At 36.6% G+C, this 25,786-nt stretch overlaps 1 protein-coding gene across 3 annotated transcripts in view; it reads left to right on the top strand.

Annotated features, from left to right (window-relative positions):
• The window catches only part of ZNF280C (zinc finger protein 280C), an 88,165-nt gene extending 63,083 nt beyond the window's left edge, over window positions 1-25,082 (top strand). For all 3 annotated transcript variants that reach the window (XM_036271543.1, XM_036271541.1, XM_036271540.1), the window contains exons 15-21: window positions 11,749-11,880; window positions 15,887-16,200; window positions 16,672-16,812; window positions 21,564-21,626; window positions 24,241-24,359; window positions 24,507-24,543; window positions 24,668-25,082. In XM_036271543.1, coding sequence (XP_036127436.1) covers window positions 11,749-11,880; window positions 15,887-16,200; window positions 16,672-16,812; window positions 21,564-21,626; window positions 24,241-24,359; window positions 24,507-24,543; window positions 24,668-24,683 — 822 coding nt within the window. In that variant the 3' untranslated portion in view covers window positions 24,684-25,082. The remainder of the gene's footprint in view (window positions 1-11,748; window positions 11,881-15,886; window positions 16,201-16,671; window positions 16,813-21,563; window positions 21,627-24,240; window positions 24,360-24,506; window positions 24,544-24,667) is intronic.
• Window positions 25,083-25,786: the final 704 nt, after the last annotated feature.

Below are 25,786 nucleotides of genomic sequence, written 5' to 3'. Positions count from 1 at the left end.
TACTTTCACTGTGATAAATCAGAGCAGCGAGTATCACAACTTCTAAGTCTTATCATTTCTCCTACTAGATCATCAAACCTGGGAGTAGTCTTGGGGACTACTGACACAACTGGGGTACCCATTTTTCTTATAAGTTTCAAGTACCTAAGAGATAGGCAGTCAGCAGTCAATAGAGTAAAGACTCTATTAATACAAAAGATCACCAGGCATCCTTCAAAGTATTTGCAATTTGTTTTTTGTTTGTTTGTTTGTTTGTTTTTTGGTACGTGCCCCTAGCAGGAACCGAACCCGGGACTCTCTGGTCTGCAGGCTGACGCTCCAACCGCTTAGTCAAACCGGCCAGGGCTAGTATTTGCAATTTGTATAATTGTTCACAAACTACTCAAAAACCATAGCAGAGCCCTGGCCGGTTTGGCTCAGTGGTTGGAGTGTGGGTCTGCGGTCCAGAGACCTGGGTTTGGTTCCCGCTAGGGGCACGTACCTCGGTTGCAGTTTATCCCCGGCTTTGGTTGGGTCATGTGGGTGGCAACCACTCGATGTATCCCTTTCACATCGATGTTTCTCTCTCCTTCCCACTCTATCTGAACAAAAAATAGAAAATTGTCCTTGGGTGAGGATTAAAAAAAACATGGGATTATAATCTTGTAATTGAGATGATGTTAGTGCAGTTTTAGACAATAAAAATTATTGAATCTGTAGCCAATTTTATTCTTTTTGAAGACCTTGGTTATAACTTTTTCCTTAAAAGAATATATTATGTGCCTTGGCCGATTTGGCTCAGTGGTTAGAACGTCAGCACACAGACATTCTAATGAGTCACAGATTCGATTCCAATCAAGGACACGTACCTCAGTTGCAGTTTGACCCTGGCTGTTGTCGGCATTGTGTGGGAGGCAACCAGTGGATGTGTCCCTCTCACGTCAGTGTTTCTCTTTCTCTCACTCCCACTCTATCTGAAGATAAATGGAAAAATGTCCTCGGATGAGGATTGAAAAATAAAAATAAATTTTGAAACAAGAATATATTGTTTTGAGTGATTATAGAGCTAACAAATGGCTTGTGCAACTTTTAAGAAAGCGTAAAGGATTTCAGATGTGTTAAATTAGATTTTTATAATAATAAATGATTAACATATACTAATCATTTGCCATATGACAGTTATGAGTGCTTCTACTTGTTATTATCTTGTTTAATCCTCACCACCACTCTACAAAGTAGGTACGTGGTCATTTTCATTTTATAGATGAAGAAACAAAGCTTTATAGAGTAAGTAAGTTACCCAATGTCACATTCTCTAATAAATGGCAGAACCTAAATATGTCTTAGAGCCCAAGCTTTTACCTCAGAGTCATATTTGTCACTGATATTAAGTCTAAAGGCAGATTTACAGATAGTCAGAATTAGCCTTGAAAATCCTTCAAATCACCCAAACAATATAGTATGCTTCTCAGAGAATTTAACAGATAATTTCGCTCTATCCTTGGAACAGATAGACCACTATTGTTTTTGGTTGAACTTATCATGCTATTTTAAAATGTACTTTATTATCATCATCCTTAGCACATTTATGCTTGCATAAAAGAGATATGCAGATTTGAGTCCAACTAAAGGAATAGATTAATTTATCCCATCTCAGGGCTCTCTGCAAATGATCAGTGAATGGGATGGCAGACATTTTGAACTAGTTAAATTGTGCCTGCTTCTCATGTGCATTCTCTGTCAGTCTGTTGTCTGCCTCACTATTTATTTAACAAATACGGGGTGGGGCAAAAGTAGGTTTACAGTTGTTCATAAAAAAACAATACAATAATCTCTGGCCTGGTGGCCCTGTTGTTTAGAGTGTCATTCCGTACACCAAAAGATTGCAGATTTGATTCCCAGTCAGGGCACATACCTAGGTTGCAGGTTCAATCCCCAGGTGCCTACAAAAGACAGCTGATGTTTCTCTCACATTGATGTTTCTCTCTCTCTCCCTTCTTCTCTCTCTAAATCAATAAAGACATATCCTCAGGTGAGGATTTAAAAAAGAAAGAAAATACACCCTGGCCAGTTTGGCTCAGCGGTTAGAGCATCGGCCTGCGGTCTGGAGAGACCCGGGTTCGGTTCCCGCTAAGGGCATGTACTTCGGTTGCAGTTTGTCCCCGGCTCTGGTTGGTCGTGTGGGTGGCAGCCACTCGATGTGTCCCTTTCATGTCGATGTTTCTCTCTCTCTCTCTCTTCCTCTCTCTCCCTCCCACTCTATCTGTACAAAAAATGGAAAAATGTCCTCGGGTGAGGATAAAAAAATAAATAAATAAAAAAGAAAGAAAATAATACAATAATAAATAATAATACAGGGATAAACTGTGTTTCACATATTCACAACTGTAAACCTACTTTTGCCAAACCCTGTATTGAGTGCCTAATATATGCCAGGGATTGTTTTACAGAAGTGAATAAAACAAAGTTGTGCCTCCTAGAATTTGCATTATGGTGGAGAAAGTGTGTATGTGTGTGTGGGGGGTGATATCTGAAAATATATGTATGACAGTTGGTGTTAAGTACCATGGGAAGAAAATATAGCAACATAGGGAGTGCAAGGGCTTAGTTGGTGAAGGAGTAGTTTCTGTTTTTTATATGGGGTGGTCAAAGAAAGCCTCTCCAAAAGAAATAAGGAAGAAAGCCATGTGGATATCTGTGAGAAAATGCCCCAGGCAGTGAAGTGAATATATATCTAAATGTTCAAGGAGCAGCAAGGAGGTTAGTATTGCTGTAGCACTGTTAACAAGTGAGAGGAAGAATAGTAGGAAATGAAGTGTAAGAATAGAATGCAGGGCAGATGGTGTAGGATATTGTAAGCCAGAGTCAGGGTTTTGGAGTATTATGGGAAGCCATTGGAGGGATTAAACATGTGAGAGACTAGTCTGGCAACTATGGAGAGAGTAGACTGAAGGAAGGAAAAAATGGAAACAAGGAGAAGGTAGGAGGCTATTGCAAGAGTTCAGGTGAGCAGCTTGGACTGATATGATAGCATTGGTTGGCGGGGATGAAAAGTGGAAAGATTGTTTTTGAAAGCATAGCTGACAGGTTTTATTAATGGGTTGAATGTGGGGTGTGAGAGAAGAGTTAAGACTGACCAACTTATTTTGTCCCAAGTAGCAATAAGCATGTCGTTCCCATAAACTGAAATATTGGAAAGACTAGAAAAGGAACAGATTTGGGGAGGGGGGATGCAGAGTGGATAAGGGGAAATCTAGGTTCAATTTTGTCCATGTTGGTTTAAAATGCCTATTAAATATGAAGTAATGATGTTGAGTAGGCAGTTGGGTGGATGCTATTTTAAATCATGAAACTGAATGAGGATAGGTTTAGGTACAGGTAAAGAAAAAGGATTTCTGAGAACTACATTCTGGGGCACTGTCTGTCTTGCCTTTATCTTACTACCTGTTTTTTGACTGAGTTTTATTTTCGCTCTTTCCCTCTCTTGAGCACACATTTAGGTGAATCTGTTTACATTGCCTGTACCTATGATATAATCCGATGCGCCATAATTCTAAAATAGTCTTAAAATGAAACAAAAATAGTAATATAAACACATTATATTCCTATATTGCTTTGAAATTTGTTAAGAACTTTTATAAAAAGCCTGTTGTGCACCAGAAACTACTAGGTACTTTCATATACATTACCTCAGTGTTAAATGGAAATAGTGATGGGCCTAAAGAAATACAGTATTAGAGAAAACATTGTTCTGTGCCCAGTCAGGGCACATGCCCGGGTTGTTCAAGGCACATGCCTGGGTTTCTGGCTCCATCCCCAGCAGGAGGCAGCTGATCGATTTCTCTCTCTCTCTCTCTCTCTCTCTCTCTCTCTCTCTCCCTTCCCCTCTCTCTAAAAAATAAAATCAATATAAACATATTTTTTAAAATTTTAAGCCATTCTTTTGTTTTTGTATTTGTTTTAAATTTCCGTAGAAATAAAAATATAATTTTAAATAATGAGAGCATATACATAAAGATTGCAACTGATAGGAGATACCATATACTAGAAAGAATACTAGCTATTAGCAAATGACTTAGATATCTCTTGGGTCCTATTTCCCATTGGTAAAATAATAACAGGACTGGGTTTTAGAAGGGAAACAGGGGGTTCATTCAATTCCTGTGTTGGATTTGCCACATTTCAAATGCTCAATACACCTGAAGTCACTAATGCACACCATATTGTACAGTGCACCTGTGGGACATTATCTTCAATCTAGAATGTCCTATTGAACAGCACTGCTTTGCACAACCATTTCTATGACATGACTTTTTCGGGGAGAGTCTGGTTAAATTTATCTAGTGTTTAGAAACTTCAGTGTATTTTATCTGCTTGTAAAACAAATGGAAATAACAATAACTTTTTTAAAATGTGCTGTTTTCAAGGATAAAAATATAGTATAGCTCATTTTTATATTATGTGTTTGAAAAGTTTCTACTTTAAATTTAAATAAAAACTTTCACCCTACAAAAGGCATAGAACTTGTCCTGTTGGGGCCTAATTGACATAATTTTCATGTTGGTTATCTATATAGTAACAAATACTTTTAAAAATTTTTTTTATTAATTTATTTGTATTACAGATGTCTCTCATTTTCCTCCATTGACACCCTCCTCCCGATCCCCCCACCCACCCCATCCCCATTATTGTTGTCTATTTCCCTGGTTACACATACATGCATATAAGTTCTGTGGTTTATCTCTTCCCTCCCCCAGTACCTCTGTACCCTATTTCTATGTATCTGGGTCTATTTTGTTCATCAGTTTGTTTTGTTCATTATGTTCCACAAATAAGTGAGATCACGTGATATTTGTCTTTCTCTGATTGGCTTTTTTCACCTAGAATAATACTCTCCAGGTTCCTCCATGTCATCTCAAAGGATAAGAGATCTTTCTTTCTTACAGTTGCATAGTACTCCATTGTGTATATGTACCACTGCTTTTTTATCCATTCGTCTACTGATGGACATTTGGGCTGTTTCCAGATCTTAGCTATTGTAAATAGTGCTGCTACGAACATGGGGGTACATATATTCTTTCTGATTGGTGTTTCAGGCTTCTTAGGGTATATTCCTAGAATTGAGATCACTGGGTTAAATGGCAGATCAATTTTTAATTTTTTCAGGAAACACCATATTGGTTTCCCAGTGGATGCACCGTCTGCATTCCTTCCAGCAGTGTACTAGAGTTCCCTATTCTCCACACCCTCACCAGCACTTGTTGTTTGATGTTTTGCTGATAGCAGCCATTCTGACAGGTATGAGGTGATACCTCATTGTTGTTTTAACTTGCATCTCTCTGATGATTAGTGACTTCGAGCATTTTTTCATTGTCACTGGCCATTAGTATGTCCTGTTCAGAGAGGTGTCTTCGTAGGCACTCTGCCCATTTTTTAATTGGGTTCTTCGTCTTCCTTTTGTTGAGTTGTATGAGTACTCTATAGATTTTGGATTAACCCCTTAGCTGATATATCATTGGCAATTATGTTCTCCCATATAGTGGTTTCCCTTTCCATTTTGATGGTTGTTTCTTTTGCTGTGCAGAAGCATTGTAGTTTGATGTAGTCCCATGTGTTCATTTTTCCTTTGTTTTCCTTGCCTTAGGCATTGTTTCAGTGAAAATTCTGCTGCATATGATGTCTGAAATTTTGTTGGCTAAATTTTCTTCTAGAATTTTTATGGATGCACAAGTCACATTAAAGTCTTTTATCCATTTTGAGTTTATTCTTGTATATGGTGTAATTTGGTGGTCTAGCTTCATTTTTTTTGCATGTAGCTGTCCAATTTTCCCAACACCATTTATTGAAGAGGCTGTCATGACTCCACTGTAGGCTTTTGCCACCTTTGTCAAATATTAATTGAGCGTATTGTCTTAGGTCAATTTCTGGGTTCTTTGTTCTGTTTCATTGATCTATATGTGTGTTCTTGTGCCAGTACCAGGCTGTTTTGATTACAGTGGCTTTGCAGTATAACCTGATATCCGGTATTGTGATCCCTTCTACTTTGTTCTTCTTTTTCAAGATTGCTGTGACTATTTGGGTCTTTTTTTGTTCCATATAAACTTTTGGAGTATTTGCTCCAGTTCTGTGAACTATGTCATTCTTATTTTGATGGGGATTGCCTTGAATCTATAGATTCTTTTGGGTAGTATGGACATTTTAATTATGTTAATTCTTCCAATCCATGAACAAGGTATATGCTTCCACTTTTTTATATCTTTCTCTATTTCTTTTTTTAATGACCTGTAGTTTTCTGTGAAGAGATCCTTTACTTCTTTGGTTAAGTTTATTTCTAGGTATCTTAATTTTTTTGCCACGATCGTAAATGGGATTTTTTTTTTTAGTTTTTCTTTCTGTGAGTTCATTGTTGGTGTATAAGAATGCTGTCGAGCCCTGACCGGTTTTGCTCAGCGGTTAGAGCATGGGTCTGCAGTCCAGAGAGACCCAGGTTCGGTTCCCGCTAAGGGCACATACCTCGATTGCAGTTTGTCCCCAGCCCTGGTTGGTTGTGCGGGTGGCAACCACTCAATATGTCCCTTTCACATCGATGTTTCTCTTTCTCTTTCTTTCTCTCTCTCTCTCTCTCTCTCTCTCTCTCTCTCTCTCTCTCTCTCTCTCTTCCTCTCTCTCCCTCCCACTCTATCTGAACAAAAAATGGAAAAATGTCCTCGGGTGAGGATAAAAAATAAATTAAAATAAAAAGAATGCTGTCGATTTCTTGATGTTAATTTTGTATCCTTCTACTTTGCCAAATCCATTTATTAAATCTCGTAGATTTTTGATTGAGTCTTTAGGGTGTTCTATGTACAGTATCATGTCATCTGCAAATACGACAGTTTCACTTCCTCCTTCCCAATTTGGATCCCTTTTACTTTTTCTTCATGTCTAATTGCTGTGGCTAAGACTTCCAGTACTATGTTAAATAAGAGTGGCAAAAGTGGGCATCCCTGTCTTGTTCCTGTTCTTAAGGGAAATGCTTTTAGTTTTTACCCATTGAGTATGATGTTGGCTGTAGGTTTTTCATATATGGCCTTGATTGTGTCCAGATATAATCCCTCTATACCCACATTGCTGAGTGTTTTTATCAGAAATGGGTGCTGGATTTTGTTGAATGCTTTTTTGGCATCTGTTGATATGATCATATGGTTTTTATCTTTTATTTTGTTTATGTGGTGCATCACATTTATTGATTTGTGAATATTGTACCATCCTTGCATCCCTGGGATGAATCCTACTAGGTCATGATGAATAAATTTTTGATGTATCGCTGGATGTGATTTGCTGATATTTTGTTCAGGATTTTGGCATCTGTGTTCATCAGGGATATTGGTTTGTAGTTTGTAGTTTTCTTTCGTTGTGTCTTTATCCAATTTTGGAATTGGGGTTATGGTGGACTCATAAAATGAGTTTGGAAGTTTTCCGTCTTCTTGGATATTTTGGAATAGTTTGAGGAGAATGGGTATTAGATCTTCTTTGAATGTTTGGTAAAACTCCCCCATGAAGCCATCCGGGCCTGGGCTTTTGTTTGCTGGGAGTTTCTTGATTACATCTTCAGTTTCCTTAGTTGTTATTGTACTATTCAAGTTTTCTATCTCTTTATGGTTCAGTTTTGGGAGACTGTGTGTTTCTAGAAATTTGTCCAATTTGTTGCCATATAATTGTTCGTAGTATGTTTTAGTGATCCTTTGTATTTCTGTTGTCAGTTGTTACTTCTCTTTTGTTCCTGATTATGTTTATTTGGATCTTCTCTTTTTGTTTCTTGGTGAGTCTGGCTAAGAATTGATCAATCTTGTTTACCTTTTCAAAGAATCAGCTCTTTGTTTCATTGATCTTTTGAATTGTTTTTGTTTGTTTGTTTGTTTCTATGTCGTTTATTTCTTTTCTGACCTTTACTATTTGTTTCCTTCTACTTGCTCTGGGTTTTTCTTTTTGTATACTTTCTAGTTCTTTGAGTAGTAGGGTTAGAAAGTCAATTTGGAATTTTTCTTGTTTCTTGAGGTAGGCCTATAGTGCTATGAACTTCCCTCTCAGGACTGTTTTTGCTGCATCCCATAGATTTTGTATTGTTGTGTGTTTATTTTCATTGGTTTCCAGGCAGTTTTTTATTTCTCCCTTGATCTCTTTGGTAACCCATTCGTTGCTTAATAATATACTATTTAGCCTCCAAGTATTTCAATGTGTCTGTGTGTTTTTGTTGTATTTGACTTCTAGTTTCATGCCATTGTAATCTGAGAAGATGATTGATATGATTTCAATATCCTTGAATTTGTAGAGACTTACTTTGTGTCCTAACCTGTGGTCTATCTTTGAGAATGTCCTGTGTGCACTTGAAAAGAATGTATATTCTGCTGCTGTGGGGTTAAATGTTCCATAAATGTCAGTGCAGTCCAACTGATCTAGTTCGTCTTGTAAGGACTCTATGTCCTTGTTAATTTTTTGTCTGTAAGATCTATCCAGTGGTGTCAGTTGGATGTTAAAGTCACCCACTATGATTGTATTGCTATTGATCTCTTCCTTGAAGTCCTCCAGAAATTTTTAAATATATTTTGGTGTTCCTGTATTTGGTGCACATATTTTTACCAGGGTTATATCCTCTTATTGGATTGATCCCTTTAATATTATGTAGTGACCTTCTCTGTCTCTTATTATGGCCCTCATTTTGAAGTCTATCTTATCAGATATGAGTGTTGCTACACCAGCTTTCTTTCATTTCAATATGCTTGGAAAATTTTCCATCCCTTCACTTTCATCCTGTGTGAGTCTTTAGTTGTGAGGTGGGTCTCTTGTAGACAGCATATATGCGGGTCGTGTTTTCTTATCCAGTCAGCTACCCTATGTCTTCTGATTGAGCATTTAAGCCATTTGCATTTAAGGTTATTATTGATTGATACTTATTAGTTGCCATTTTTATTTTATGCCTATGTTTTCCTCTCCCACTCTGTCTCTGTTTCTTCTTCTTACAACAGTCCCTTGAGCACTTCTTGCAGTGTTGGTTTGGGGGTGGTAAATTCCTTTAGCTTTTTTTTTAATTTTTTGTCTGTGAAGCTCTTTATTTCTCCTTCAATTTTGAATGATAGCATTGCTGGATAGAGTAGTCTTGGATTCAGACCCTTGCCTTTCATTATTTTGTATACTTCATGCCATTTTCTTCTGGCCTTCAGTGTTTCTATTGAGCAATCAGCTGACAGTCTGATGAGAGCTCCCTTGTAGGTAATTTTCTGTCTCTTTTGCTTCCTTTAAGATTCTTTGTCTTTAATGTTTCCCATTTTATTTATGATGTGTCTAACTGTGGGTCTTTTGGGGTTCATCTTGCTTGGGACTCTGTGTTTCCTGGACTTGTGTGACTATTTCCTTCACCAATTTAGGGAAGTTTTCTGTTATTATTTCTTCAAACAGGTTCTCTATTCCTTTCTCTGATTCTTCTCCTTCTGGTTCCCCTATGGTGCGAGTGTTGTTACATTTTGTATTGTCCCAAAGCCTCCTTAAACTCTCATGCTGCTTTTTAAATTTTTCCCCATTTGCTGCTCTATTTGGGTGTTTTCATCTGCCTGGTCTTTTAAGTCGCTGATTTGGTCTTCAGCTTCTTCTAATCTACTCTCGAATCCTTCTAAGTTATTTTTCATAACAGCTATGTCATTCTTTCTTTCCTATTGATTTTTATTCATAGCTTCTGCCTCTTTTTTTAAGCTGATGTAGTTCCCACTGAGTTCTTCATAATTCTTATTAAGTTGCTTGTAGTTCTCACTAAATTGTTTGAACATCCTTAAAATTGTTGCTTTGAAATCTTTATCTGACAAATTGTTTTCTTCCATTTCCGTAGTTCCTTTTCTAGTGATTCTTCCTTTTCTTTCATTTGGGTGTTGTTTTTTTGTCTCACCATTTTAGCTGTCTGGTAGTTCTATGCCAGTAAGGGATGTTGGAATGTGTAGCAGATTGGTGTGTATCAAATAAGGCTGCTGTGCCTCCCAGACTGTTTTGGTGTATGGCTCCTCTTGCCTGCTGTGAGCCTGTAGGATTGACAGCTGCAGCAGGTATTGGTCTGTCATGCAGGTCTCAGCTGCCCATGTCTTGCTGCTGCTTGGGCTGGGGCACCACTCCTGATCAGCCTCTGCTGATGCCACTAGGGATTGGTCTCAGCTGCTGATCTGTGCTGCTGCTGCTTGGGGTGCATGTGTCCCACTGGTGCCCTGCCGGAGTATGTGGGTCCTCCTGGTGCACTCCTGGGATACATAGGTACCACTGATACCCTGTTGGGGAGCGTGAGTCCTGTTGGTATGCTGTCGAAGTGTGTGGGTTCAGTTGGTGTGTTGCTGGGGTGCGTGGGTCCTACTGATGTCCTGCTGAGGTAAGCTGGCTCCTGATTAGTAGCTGCTGGCGGCAATTGTCAGCTCCCAGTCCTCTGCTGCTGTTGAGGGCTGAGGATGCTCTGCTCCTGGGACTTTGCTGCTGCCTGGGTAGAGGCTCCACTCCAAATCTGCTGCTGCACTTGACCAGGGGCAGATCTCGGTTGCCCAGGTCTTGCTGCTGCTTGGGCTGGGCGCCGCTCCTGATCAGCATCTGCTGATGCTGTTGGGGATGGGTCTTTGCTACCAATCTGTGCTGCTGCTGCCTGGGGATGGATGTCCGCTCCCAAGCCTCTGCTGCTGGGGGTTCCAACACCATCTATTGAAGAGGCTGTCTTGACTCCACTGTATTCTCTTGCCACCTCTGTCAAATATTAATTGAGCATATTGCCTTGGGTCCATTTCTGGGTTCTCTATTCTGTTCCACTGGTCTATATGCCTGTTCTTGTGCCAGTACCAGGCTGTTTTGATCACAGACGCTTTGTAGTATAACCTGATATTAGGTATTGTGATCCCTCCTACTTTGTTCTTCTTTTTCAAGATTGCTGTGACTATTTGGGGTCTTTTTTGGTTCTATATAAACTTTTGAAGCATTTGATCTAGTTCTGTGAACTATGTCATTGGTATTTTGATGGGGATTGCCTTGAATCTATAGATTGCTTTGGGTAGTATGAACATTTTAATTATATTAATTCTTCCAATCCATGAACAAGGTATATGCTTCCACTATTGTATATCTTCCTCTATTTCTTTTTTCAATGACCTATAGTTTTCTGTGAAGAGATCCTTTACTTCTTTGGTTAAGTTTATTTCTAGGTATCTTAATTTTTTTGCCGTGATGGTAAATGGGATTTTTCTTTAGTCTTTCTGTGAGTTCATCATTGGTGTATAAGAATACTGTCTACATTGACAAATTCATATATGTCACAAATACTTTTGAAACCTAAATACTAATGAAAGAAGTGTTTTTAAAAAATAAAATGAGCCCTGGCCAGTTTGGCTCAGCATTTAGAGCATGGCTGTGGACAAAAGAGTCACAGGTTCGATTCCAGCCAAGGGCATGTACCTCAGTTTTGGTTTGGTCCCCAGCCCTGGTCAGGGTCAGGTGGGAGGCAACCAATCAATGTGTCTCTCTCACATCAGTCTCTCTTTCTCTCTTCTCCCTTCCCATTCTATCTGAAGATAAATGGAAAAATATCCTCGGGTGAGGGAATTTAAAAAGTTAATTAAATTAAATTAAAAATGAAATGACATTTTGGTGTAATTTATGATGGAATATGGTAAAATACTGATTTTTAAATTATTTAGCTAATAGAATTAAGAATAATTTCAGGTACCAGAATTTGTGGTAGTAGAAATTACTATTTCTAATATTATTTATAACCAGAAAAAAGGAATTCATCGTTGTACAAAATGCAGACTACAATTTTTGACCTGCAAAGAGAAACTGGATCACAAGACCCAACATCGGACATTTATAAAGCCTAAAGAGCTAGAAGGTTTGCCTCCTGGTTCAAAAGTGAGTTTTAAATATGTTATATTTTAACATTTTGTGTGATAATAGATATAAACTCCTGCCTGGTTTTACTACTGAATATAATATTTAAAATTGACTTCTGATTGTCATTAAGATTTTAATTTTAGGTTTTATCTTCCATTTGGGGAAAAAAAAAAACGTTTTCCATTATTTTCTGAGTTGATTGGCATGTGCTATATTGGAATATATTCCTTTGTAATGAGTGCAAGTAGATTAACTATAGTTTGAATCAATGGGTTGTTTCAATATTCTATAGGCTGTTTCTGAGCTCTTCCACGTGGCAGCATATGTCTGCTTCAGCTGCTGGACTACAAGATCAGGAATCATGTTTAATTTATCTTTGTGTCTCTGGCATTTGTCATAGTGCCTTGAATGCCATAGTTTGTTGAAGTTGGTATTACTGAGTCTATTCTCAGAGAAGCAAGTTCTGCTTCTGAATACCATTGCTATTTTAAGAGCACAAACACATCTGACTGCAAATTTCCTTTTCCCTTTTTGCCTTATGTACGTTTTCTCTGATTTCTTTATGTAAAGACAGCTCTTGGCTATGTTCCAGTGGAAGGATACATAATCCAAAGTGAAAAATTCCCAAATATTTGTATTTGGCTTTGAGTACTTACCTTTGAATGCAAATATGTCTACTATTTGAATTAACTAAAATAATGTAAAGCAATGCTCTAAAGTTATAGAGTGAGAGAAGCTATCTAGTATTTTCTGCAATCCATTCCATGCTAAGATTAGACATGCAGAATACTAATGTCTTATATCTTCCCTTATTAGTAGTAATAATTAGTATATTGCATTATAATAGTAATCATAATGATTGGTACTAAATGTTTTATAGTACTTTAGAATTAAGCTTTCAGTGTGCTTTTTCATACATTCTGTTATTTAATCTGTGTAGCAGTTTAATGAAGTAGACAAAGCAGGCATTATTCCCATACAGTATTATAATGAGGAGGCTTAGAGACATAAGTTACTTACTCAAGGTCACATAGCTAGGAAGAGGTAGTTCTAAGATTAACCTTGGGTCTTTTGACTCCTAGTTCAGTGTTCTTTATCTGATACCAAACCACATGTATTACATATGACTTCTTCACTGGCTGCTCCTAAAATACATGGGAGTAGTATAGTCAGATGTTTAAAGAATGTAAATAGGCAACTGGGTTTTTCAGTATTAACCAGTGGGTATAATCGGACATTTTCTTCTCTAATACTAAATGATAATTTTTATATTAGGTCCCTTAAAGGAATTCTGAATATTATGAAACACTCCATGATGTATGATGAATTGATGTAACCTCCAGCTGCTGCGCTGGGCCCTGGGTGAGGGCAGCCTGTGCCCTCTGAGGCTGACCAGAGTAACCTTTGGAACCATAAATTTTGCCCAGTGAGCTCTCAGAGACAGCAGGTCACATTTACTGGAGATCTGTTTTATAGTTATAAAAAGTAATATAGGCCTTTCCGGAGTTATTATTTCAGGCTTTTGAGATTAGATTTTGACCTCTAAATTTGTGAAGGCTATTTAGTTAAATAGAGCATAAAATAGCCATGGAATATGATCTTTTGATATTCATATAATGAGCACTAACTCCTAATTATCCATTAATATCCATGTTAAAATATAAATATTATCCATATAAAACTGTAATATTATAACAATAAGTAAATACTGAGGTAAATTTCATTTAATTGGTATGACCATTTAGAATAAATGGGAGGTTTAACTGTATTTTACTCTTGCCATTTTCAAAGTAATAATTTTTAATTTTTTGTATTGCAGTGTTTTTGAAACAGCTTTATTGAGATATAATTCATATTAACCTATTAACCTATTTAAAGTATACAATTCAGTATTATTTAGCTCATTCAAAGAGTTGTACAAACATCACTACAATCCATTTTAGAACATTTTCATAACTCCCAAAAGAAACCCCATACCCATCGACAGCCACTTCCTATTTCCCCTCCACCAACTCCAGGCAAATTTTAATCTTTCTGTCCCTGTGGATTTTCCTGTTGTGGACATTTCATATAAATGGAATGATACAATAAGTGATTTTTATGACTGATTTATTTCACTTAGCATAATGTTTCTGAGATTCATCCATATTGTAGCTTGTATCAATATTTAATTCCTTCTTATGGCTATATTAGTACTTATGTACCAGTACTTATGTACCAGTACTTCATTTTTTTTATGGCTGAATATTATTCTATTGTAGGGATATACCATATTTTTATGTATCCATTAATCAACTGATGAGCATTTGGGTTGTTTCCAGGATTTGGCTATATGAATAATGCTTCTATGAAAATTCACATACAAGTTCTTATGTAAATATAGTGTTTTCTTTCTTTGGGATGGAATTGCTAGGAGAAGAATTGCTGGGTTATATGATAACTCTTAAGTTTAACATTTTGAGGAATTGCCACACTGTTTTCCAAAGCTACTGCAGCATTGTACATTCTCACTAGCAATATATGAGAGTTGCAATTTCTCCATATACTTAGCAACACTTATTATCTGCCTTTTTTATTATAGCAATTTTATTTGATCTGATGTGATATCTCATTGGAGTTTTGATTTACATTTCCTTGATGACTAGTGATGTTGAGCATATTTAATGTGCTAATTGGCCATTTATATCTTCTTTAAAGAAATGCCTATTCAGATCACTTGCCGTTTTTCTAAAATTTTTTCAATTATAGTTTACATTCAATATTATTTGTATTAATTTCAAGTGTACAGCAAAATGGTTAGACAATTATATACTTTACAAAGTGTCCCCCCTGCCCTAGCTGGTTTGGTTCAGTGGTTAGAGTGTCAGCTCGCAGACCAGAGAGTCCCAGATTCGGTTCCCACTAAGGGCACGTACCTCGGTTGCAGTTTGTCCCGGGCCCCATTTGGGGTCGTGTGGATGGCAACCACTCAATGTGTCTCTCTCACATCAATGTTTTTTTTCTCTCTCTTCCTCCCTCTCTCCCTCCTGCTCTGTCTGAAGATAAATACAAAAATGTCCTCGGGTGAGGATAAAAAAAAAAGTCTTCCCCCTGATATTTCCAGTACCCACCTGACATCATACATAGTTATTACAATATACTTGCCCATTTTTATTTATTTATTTTATTGATTTTAGAGAGAAAGGAAGGGAGAAGGAAAGAGAGACATACATCGATGAGAGAGAATATTGATTGGCTGCCTCCTGCATGCTCCCCACTGGGGATTTGGTCCACAACCTGGGCATGTGCCCTGATTGGGAATCGAACTGGCAACCTCTTGGTGCATGGGTCAATGCTCAACCACTGAGCCACACTGGCCAGGCTACTTGCCCATTTTAAAATTGTATTATTTGTCTTTTTTTTTTCCTTTTTATTGAATTTATTAGAGTGACTGGTTAACAAAATTATACAGTTTTCAGTTGCACAGTTCCACAACATATCATCTGTACACTATTGTGTGTTCACCACTCCAGGTTATTTGTCTTTATATTGAGTTGTAAGAGTTGTTTATATATTCTGTATATAAGTCCCTTATTAGATATATGTTTTGCTAATATTTTCTCTCAGTCTTTTCACTTTCTTAATGGTGTCCTTTGAAGCACAAAAGTTTGAAATTTTTATGAAGTCCAATCTATCTAATTTTTCTTTGGTTCCTTGTGCCTTTGGTGTTATGTTTAAGAACTTATTGTCTAACCCACAGTCATGAAGATTTATTATGTTTTCTCCTAAGAGTTTTATAGTTTTAGCTCTTACAATTTGGTCTTTTGATACATTTTGAGTTAATTTTTATATCTAGTAGAGATCCAGATTTATTTGCATGTAGATAGCCATATGTCCCAGCACCATTTGTTGTTTCCCTCACTGAATTCCTTTGGCACCCTTTGTCAAAAACCAATTGACCATACTGTGAGTGCTTGCAGTGACCTTTATAATATTATTGTAATGATTAATTTTATTAAAATGTATATTGCCTTTATATTTATAGGTTACTATTCGAGCTTCATTTGGATCTCTTCATTCAAAGCCATCAACTACATCTTCCAGTGATACTCCTAGCACTTCTTCTCTTCAGGTCTCACCTCCAAAGTCTAAAAATACAACTGCTAAAAATTCCACAAAATCAAATGCAAATAAATCTAAGATGCGTAAGGCTCGTTCAACTATATCCACTGCAAGTAAACTATCCAGTGCAAGTAAGCAGAGTAGAGGTACATCTAAATGCAAAACAAAAGCCTCTTATAAGCAAAAGAAACAACGCAACAGAAAGAACAAAATAAGTATAGCTTTGAAGAACTTAAGGTAATATCTTTTATTCCTGATTTGCAATGTCAATTTAATATTAAATATTAAAGGTTTATTTTAATATAATTTACCATATAACAAACTCCCTTGCACATTTACATGATGATTACTTATCTGGCATAAAGGTCAAGTAGTAAAAAGGTATTTTTTACAACTGTTGGGCAAAACTTGAATTACCATGTTTATTGTACAATTTTCATCTTTTATACTAATCTTATATTTTGTGTTTATATCTTGTGAAAGTTGAATTGGTTAATATGATCTTTTTGACTCCAGGGAAAGGTTGACTGCTATTAGATTTTTTGTACTTATTCTAACTTGTTTCAAAGAAAATTTTCGAATTATAGGTCTCTATTTAAAGGTGCTAACTTAAATATCTTAGCTTCAATTAATAAAATGTTGATAATGCTTTATCTTATTATTTTTGTTTTACAATATAAATTTTATCATTTTTTCTGTCTTCATAAGGTGTTATCGAGGAGTTCACAAGTGCATTGAGTGTCATTCCAAAATAAAAGATTTTGCAAGCCACTTTTCAATATATATCCACTGTAATTTTTGCAAATACAACACTAACTGTAACAAAGCCTTTATAAATCATATGGTGAGGTAAGTTACATATGTACACTGACAATCAAAACTGCCTTTGAAGATGTTTGCTTGTTTTTTTCCAAACAAATTTGTCCTATTAAAAGCCAGTTTGTCACATCAAGGAGCTAAAAGGATCTAGCAATAGGGAGCTCCTAGGCTATTACCCAGTACTATTTTCTAGCTTAATAATTCATGAAATTAGTGGCACAAAAATTTCAAGAAGTTAAACTAATGACCTTAAAATAAATTTGTTAGGGAAATTTGTTTTTTTAAGTCTTTCAAAAAGTGGTCATTTCCAAACATAAAATGTTAAATGTTTTTAAAATATTTATTAAATAAATACATGTAACCACATGAGTAGTCACTTTGAGAGACACCAGATTTGTCAAAGATGCTAAGACGATTATTGGTGCTCACGTTATTGTGTGCTCTCTCTGTTTCTCCCTCCTCTCTACCCCTTTGTCTCTCTGATCCATCCCTCTGTCCATTCATCTTTTAAGCTATCTTTCTTTGCATCCATTCAATGAAATGTGAAATGAGAAACTATAGGGATATTCCAGTCATGATGCTACTGTTGGAATTTCTTTTCATACACCAATTCAATTTATATTGTTTGAGAACCTACCATATACTTTATCCTAGAAAAAGACTTCAGAGCCCATATTACTTTCATTTGTATGCACTTCCTTCAGGATGGATTATTTTTAATACACAAAAATTTGGGGGATTAATTATGTTAAGTTGATTATTCAAATTAAGGTAGTTCCATTTATTTTTAGTCAGAAATAAGATATAACCAATAAAAGTGTTTTTCTCTTAAATCATAACAAGACCTCTATATTACTTTTAACTTCCTTTTTGGTCATAGTTAGCTTCCACTTTCTGGGATTTGCCCACATTTTTTAATAGCTTTAGCACTTGGCTTGCAAGATGTTTTTCCCCCCTTGATGATCAGCCTGACCTGGTACCTTGACTTCTTTAAAGCCAGCACTTTATATCCACCTCTGACATGTTGTACCCTCATTTTACCACCGACCCATTTTACCTCATCATATAAATTATTCACTTTGAATTCTCATTACTCCATGACTTTCAGACTTTGGACACCTCTTTTTAGTCCAGCAGCACCAATCCAACTTCGTAGTCAACCTCACACTCAAGGTCATCTTTTTGAATGTCACTTTGTTTATGTCCTGTAATCCTTTCCATCTTTAATCATGCTTAACCTTGCAATCCTTGAATATTTTATCCTTTTAAAGCTCTCAGTTATAGACTAGGAAGCTGTGCTTGATTCAATCAGCTCTTAATTCATGATCCACTTTAATTTGGTCCTCTCTTTTAAAAAATATTTCTTTATTTTTATCTATAAGATCTGTTTAAATCCTTTTAAATGCTCTCAAGATTTTATTCTAATTTCTCAGTTGTTATCCTTTTCTAACTGCTCAGAGGTCATCCTTTTCATTTTTCCCAAGATTAACTTTTCTACCTCAAGTTTTTCCCTTCAGACATTAATTTCAGAAAAAGATATGTCCTACTTTTTCAAAGTTTACCCTGTCTCTTATCTCCCCCATTTCCTTTGTAGCCTTATTCAGCTGTTTTACATCTTCATTTCATCTCTTTCTCCCTACCATTCCTTCTGCCTGCAAATATTTTCGGGTGTTGTTTGTTTGTTTGTTTGTTTTGTTTTGTTTTGTTTTTAAGATGAAGGAGATTTACCTTTACTTTGCATATTTTAGTCCTTTTATTGACAGCATTTGTAAAGAGTATCCTTTACTATCTTATTTGTCATTTCTTTGCCCTTTGTAATCTGAGTATCACCCCTTCTTACCAGTTAAAGCTGCTGCTTTAACATTTAACAGTTACCAGTCATGTCCTAATTACTAAAGCTACTAGTTTTTGTTCTTATTCCTCTGTGACTTCACTTTAAGTTTCAGAAGCCTGTCAAGTTCTTTTGATCTGCCACTATTCATCATGTCTTCCTAACAGTCCACCTTCTGCAATTTATCACTCTGCCTCCCAGCTATTACAGTGGTTCTGCACCCATACCTCAGTTGCTCTAAACCAGGCCCCAGCCAAACTTTCTCTCAGTATACTGCTAGGAAAATGCTGGTCTCTCATTCTGTACCAAGCACATGGCTGTCCCAACAGGGTTTTAATTCTGTCCCTAATTTGTAGAAGATTAAATTGAAAAATATTTCTGGTGTTTCTTAAAACTATGGGTCATTTTGGCCTCTTCTTTTCCATTTCCATAGACTCCTCAACTGTCTACGAGGATCCCCAGCGCTATCCTATCCCAAAATATTCCCAATTGGCCACAGGCTTCCTTCATAACCTTTTCCTAATTTCCAGCGAACCCCAACCCTACACTGCATTGTCATCACACACTGAGTGCTTACTCATCATTAACCCCATACAGAACTAAGTTCTTCTACTCTTCCAAGGGCCTTGTAGGACTCTTTCCATTTCCCCTACTTCTATGGTACTTTGTTTTCCATGTTGCCTCAGGCACTCTCCCCTGACTGGTACACTCTCACTCAAACCCAGTGTGGATTATGCCATACATTTGAATTCTGTACATACAGAGGCTTTATTTTCTCAGAGGTTGAATACCTTTACTCCCAGCCCATACTAACTCTAACCAAAATGGCTTTTCTTTATTTTTTGTTACTCCCGAAATGTCCCTCTTCTTTCCTCTCAGTTTACCTTTTTCTGTGAAGTATCTGATTGCCACATCCACTCAGGAATCATTGCTTTCTTTGGGTTTGGTACCACTCAGTCGTTCTACCTCATTAAATATGTGTCTGTTTTATCTACTTGAGAAAGCAGTTCTTTGTATTCACCATGGCACCTACTTTGGGGATATTTTCTTGGGATTATAACTAACCAATCTTTCTTTACTTATATATACATGATATGCTGGTGATTGTTACCTTGTGTGTAAGGGTAACATGACCCACTGTGTTGGCTGGCTTGGGTCTGTCAGTGCAAACTAGGGCTAATGCTTCTCAAAATTTATTTTGCATAACAATTTCTTCTAAAACTTATTGAAACTGATTTTTGGTTCCTACCAGCAGAGATTAATTCAGTAGGTCTAGAGTGGAACCTGAAACTTTGTATTTCTAATAGGCTCCTAGGTGATGCAGACACTGCTGGTCCATGGACCACACTTTGGATAATACTGTGCTATGCCAGTTCTGGCTAATCCTGTCTGGCTTTCTAATACAGGAAAGCTTTTTTTATCAGTTTAAAAGGGGATATAAAAGCTATTACCATTGACTGAAAATTTTGGTTAGTGATTTTCTGTTCTTTGTGTAAAGGAATTATTGTTTTCACTCCTGAGCTCTGTTTCCTTTAATTTACTTTCCTTAAAAGCTCTCCTAGTAATTGCAAAAGATTATTTAAATGTTTCACTTTACTGATGGTAAGTAATGGCATTTAGCCCAGGTAGCATTTACTTTGAGGATCATTCAGATTTTCCTACTCACTAAGTATATTAAGATTACAAAGGATCATTATTATTTGTAACAATTAACTATATATATATATATATATATATTTATTTTAATCCTTACATGAGAACATTTTTGCATTATCTTCAGGGTGAAACAGAGAGGGAGAGAAACATCAATGTGAGAGAGACACATTGACCAGCTGCCACCCACACAACCCTAACTGGGGCCGGGGACAAACTACAACCGAGGTACATGCCCTTAGTGGGAACCGAACCTGAAACTCTCTGGTCCACAGGCCGACGCTCTAACCACTGATCCAAACCAGCCAGAGTGTAACAATTTATATTATAGCAAAATACATTATTAGCAAATACCTTTTATAATGTTTTCAACTCTTTTTTATGTTTTTATTGATTTTTCAGAGAGAGAGAGAAACATCGATGTGAGAGAGAAACATTAATGGGCTGCCTCCTACAAGGCATATGGCCTGATCGGGAACTGAAAAGGGACCTCTCAGTCCATGGAACAATGCTCAATCCACTGAGCCACACCAGCAGGGCTGACTCTTAAAAGTCGGAAATTTTAATATGATGGTCTTTGCATTTTTAACTTTGAGGTTTTTTTTTTACTCCTCACCCAAGGATGTGTTTTTGTTGATTTTAGAGAGGAAGGGAGAGGGGGAGAGAAAGAAAGAAACGTCGATCGGTTGCCTTCTGTACGAGACCTGCAACCTGGGTATGTGCCTTGACAGGGGATTGAATCCACAATCTTTTGATGTACAGGACTACATGCCAGCCAACTGAGCCACACCAGCCAGGGCAATGCCAAGATTTTTTTATATATAATGTTGAGGTACTGATCATTTAAGAATATTCTCAGGGCTCTGGCTGGTTTGGCTCAGCGGTTAGAGCGTCGGCCTGTGGTCCAGAGAGACCCGGGTACCTCGGTTGTAGTTTGTCCCTGGCCCTGGTTGGGTCGTGTGGGTGGCAACCACTCGATGTGTCCCTTTCACGTCGATCTCTCTCTCTCTCTCTCTCTCTCTCTCTCTCTCTCTCTCTCTTTCTCCCACTCTATCTGAACAAAATATCGAAAAATGTCCTCAGGTGAGGATAAAAAAAAAAAAAAAGAATATTCTGAGAGATATATGTTGTTAGAAAATGTATAGGCAAAGCGAAATGTAAAATAAAATTTTTGAAGTAAACAGAGATGACTAATAAGATTTTATAATTTATAACAGGATTTTTTATTTAAAACACAGTCATAAAATTAATATGATTTATTATGTAATAAAATCTCATTTGTCTGTTATCTTTTCAGCTCTCATAGCAGCCATCCAAGTAAGCAGTCTCCTCTTTTTCATAAGCATTGTGGAACTCTCAGGTAACTAACTAGTTGATCTTTTTACGTTTTCTCTATTGGAAAATTATAGTAATTTTTCTATTGCTGTAGGGCCTAGTTTGGAAAATGAAATCATTGCTACTGAACATATTAGAGTTCTATTTATTATATACTTAGATCAAAGAGGGGATATATTCTCTAGCTAAACTTTGTTTCAGTGGTGTTCATCATATTGAAGACATTTAAGATACCTAGTAAAGTAACATGCTTTTTTGGTTTTGATCAATAAATAGCTTCATAATTCGTAAGGATTTTTTTTCTTTTTGAAATAAAGAAAAGTGCACAACTTCTTTACTATGCAGAAGAAATTGTTGATGAACATTTCTAAAGGTACTGATAATTAACTTAGGTTATACCACAACATTTAAGCTCAGAATCCACTAAATAACTACCATTATACAAGGAGATTTGTAATGAGTTTCATGAGAGTTAATGATTTCAAAGAGAGGAGAGGTTTCTACTTATACAAAAAGGAACAAGGGCATTCTGGTTAGAAGAAATAACATAAATAAAAATGCAGAAAGGAAGAAAGCAGTAGTCATGGTACAGTTTGGGTAGAGCATGAAGTTCATATAAATAGTATTGAGATCAAAGTCTGAGGCAATAGTTTTTAGCTTAGATCCACATTGTGGAATCCTTGAAAAATGGTTAGGGAATTTGGACCCTCTTTTAATTTGAGGACATTGGGGAAACCATTGGTGTTTTGTGCAGAATCAGGAGTACTAAAGATCAGTTTGGAGAGGTATAAAAGGTGACTTGTCATTGTGTAAGGCACATAGACTGCTCAAGACTTTTGTGGTAGTTAAGACTGATTTAATAAGAACCTGGGTTAAGATAGTGATGTGGTATTACATTATGTTTAAGAACATGGGCTCTGGAATCAAAGGGCTGAGTTTCAAAACTGGTCCTGGCCTTATTAAGTTACCAAACCTGACCCTGTCCTCTATAAAAAAGTTATAATTATAGTACTTACTTCTTTGGGTTTCTATAAGATTTAGATGAGATGATATGTCGGAAACCTTCAGCCTGACAAAGTAAGTGCTCAGTAAATTGTTAGTATCATAAAATGTTTGAAATATTGACAGTTTTAAGGAAAAAGAGAGTCAGGGATAACTACAATTTTGAGCCTTTGTGTTGGGGACATGACATCATAAAAGAGACTATTCAAAAGGAGTGATTTTCAGGGATGGGGAGGAAAGTACATGACCAGTTTTAGGAAGATCATTTTTGATGTGCCAATGTGACAGATATAAATACACAACAAACTGTTAAGACTGGAGCTGCAAGAGGAGGCGGGCGGGGGAAAGGAAGAGATAAACCAAAGAACTTACATGCATGCATGCATAAGCAATAGACATAGACAACAATGCTGTGGGGGGGGGGGGGCGGGATTGGGAGGAGGGTGTCAATGGGGGAAAGGAAGAAACATCTGTAACAAAAGTAAATTAATAAAAAAATGACTAGAGCTACAGAGAAGAAGTCAGTCTAAGGTGCGCTACTGGTTTTTATTTCTATACAGATGAAATACTTAAATTTAAAGTATTTAAATGTAAAATGAACTATAAAAGTAGGTTTATGCTTTGATAACAATAATTACATTATTTTTAATTATTTCGTTTTTTATTTTTTTTTCTTTATTGATTTTTAGAGAAAGAGGAAGGAAGAGGAAGAGAGATAGAAAGATCAATGAGCCCTGGCCAGTTTGGCTCAGCAGTTAGAGCGTCAGCCTGCGGTCCAGAGAGACCCGGGTTCAGTTCCCACTAAGAGCGCACACCTCAGTTGTAGTTTGTCCCCGGCCCTGGTTGGGTTTGCAGTGGCAGCCACTCAGTGTGTCCCTTCCACATTGATGTTTCTCTCTCTATCTCTCTCCCCCCATCTGTCTCCCCCTCTCTCTCTCCCACTCTATCTGAACAAAAAAATTGAAAAATGTCCTCAGGTGAGGATAAAAAAAAAAAAGAAAGATCAATGAGAGAGAACATCGATTGGCTGCCTCCTGCATGCCCCACACTGGGAACTGGGCCCACAACTTGGGGACTTGGGCATGTGCCCTGACCAGGATTTGAACCAGCGATCTCTTAGTGCATGGGTCAACACTCAACCACTGAGCCACACTGACCAGGCTTAATGATTTCTTTTTAAAGCCTTTTCATTTTTTTTCCTGATTTTTATTGTCACTTAAGATTTTAGACTGTAGGCTCCACAGAATGTATAAAGAAGGCCCTCAGCAAATGTATATTGAATGAATCAATATTATATTCTTGCTTTGCAGATGAGCAAAGGTACAGAAAGATTGTGCCTTGCACATGTTATATAAGTTGTTAGTGGAGTCACAACTGGGCTTTAGGTCTTTTGACTCCTATCTTTTAGCAACTGGTATGAGAGGGAACATTTTATAAAGCACTAAATGTCAGTATAACTTAGACACAGCTATGTCATTTTCTAAAACTCGGATATATCAAACATATAACAAAATTGAAAAGTGGTGGTCATGATGCATAAAGAGCAATCGAGTTATTACGTGGAAAAATAATATTTGAACCTGTATATGGATTTTCATAAAAGATAAAAACTTTTCTTCTATCTTTTTTTTTTATAGGGGCATTACTCTAGTGTGCCTTAAATGTGATTTTCTAACTGATTCTTATGGTTTAGATCGTATGGCTAAACACTTAAGTCAACGTAAAACTCATACTTGCCAAGTTGTAATAGAGAATGGTATGTATATATAATTGCATTACTTTGAATTTCTGATATTTATTCCTATATTTTTGATGAGCCACAATATGGGGTCTTAATTTTATTAAATTGATAGTCTCACTCATCATATGTGCTATTTTAAATGTAAACCTCTTCTGATTTCAGTTCCCGAAAGTAACCCAACTTCTGAACCCACTTCTGAGTAAGTTTATTTTTATTCAGTGCTTTTTTCTTTGATGGATTTTAGCACTGTTGCATATTTTTAATGTATCATTAATAGAAATGAAAAATATTAAAGTATTTTATTTTTGTTTTTGTTTTTAAAGCTGCTTGTTGAAATAGATTCCTGCTCTATGGAGCTCGTGCAACCTGGTGCAAGACAAGTTGGAATTTCCTAAAAGTTCAAAGTTCTGAGATGTTTTCTTACACAGAGCCAGTTTCCTAAGTTCAAAGTTCTGAAGTGTTTTCTCACACGAAAATGGTTAAACACCCAAGTTCATGACACTAGCTCTCATTATTCAGCTCTTTTCAGCTTTCAGATGGCACTAGATTCTTATTCCACCTTATCTTTGTGTCAGGTTTACATATCTTAACATGCTTTTCTTCTCCAGTTGGCTTTCTCCAAAAATAACTTGTTTGCTATGGTCTTTCTTTGCTTTGCTTAAAATAATTTGTGTTTTTCTCTGCTGTATTTGCCTTCAGAATATTGCATTCCAAATGATGGCTATTCATCCTTTTTTGTCTGTTTTTGTCTGATTTCTTAGTTAATTTCTTATAAATCTTACATTTTTAGGTCAGATAGCTGTCTTCTCGTTCCTTGTCTGTCATTGTTCTATTTTTCATATTTTTCAGATGCAGAAGCAACACAGAAATTTCAAAAAATGTCCAGGGTACTCCTGGTCAGTGTCCCCCTTCGTTGGACACAACTGATGCCTGTTCTCTCTTTCAAAAGAATGTGAATTGTTTAACTGTGAGACCTCCTGTAGGTTGTGGCCTTAGGAGATTAGGTCTTGGGGAGAGTCCCTTCCTTCATGACTGGCTGATGCTAATTTGGCCAGAGATGACCTCAAGGCCCACCAAATTGAACACAACTTCCCACTGTGGGCTTTGGTTCTTGATCTTAAGTTTATGGTTGCTTTTGACCAAGAAAAGCCCAGCTAATCAATGCTTTATCACCCAAATTGAAGTGTAATCATTTTGGCTGCTGCCCTTTAGTCTTCTAGCATGCATGCAGTCCAATGAATATAAAAACTGGCTATGTAGGGAACCAAGGTTACTTTCATGCTCTTGGGGAACATTTTTTCTAAAATTAAAATTCCAAAGTTACAGTTATTTGTACTGTCATTTAAAGTTTTATCCAGTATTAACCCTCAGAGTTTTCAGCAGTACTAATAATTTTTTTTTTTTATTTAAAGTTTAACTTAATTTTATCTTGGTTTTATGTT

This window comes from Molossus molossus, unplaced genomic scaffold (genome assembly GCF_014108415.1).
Source record: "Molossus molossus isolate mMolMol1 unplaced genomic scaffold, mMolMol1.p scaffold_m16_p_2, whole genome shotgun sequence".
NCBI lineage: Eukaryota > Metazoa > Chordata > Mammalia > Chiroptera > Molossidae > Molossus > Molossus molossus.
This window is presented reverse-complemented; position numbering and strand designations above follow the sequence as displayed.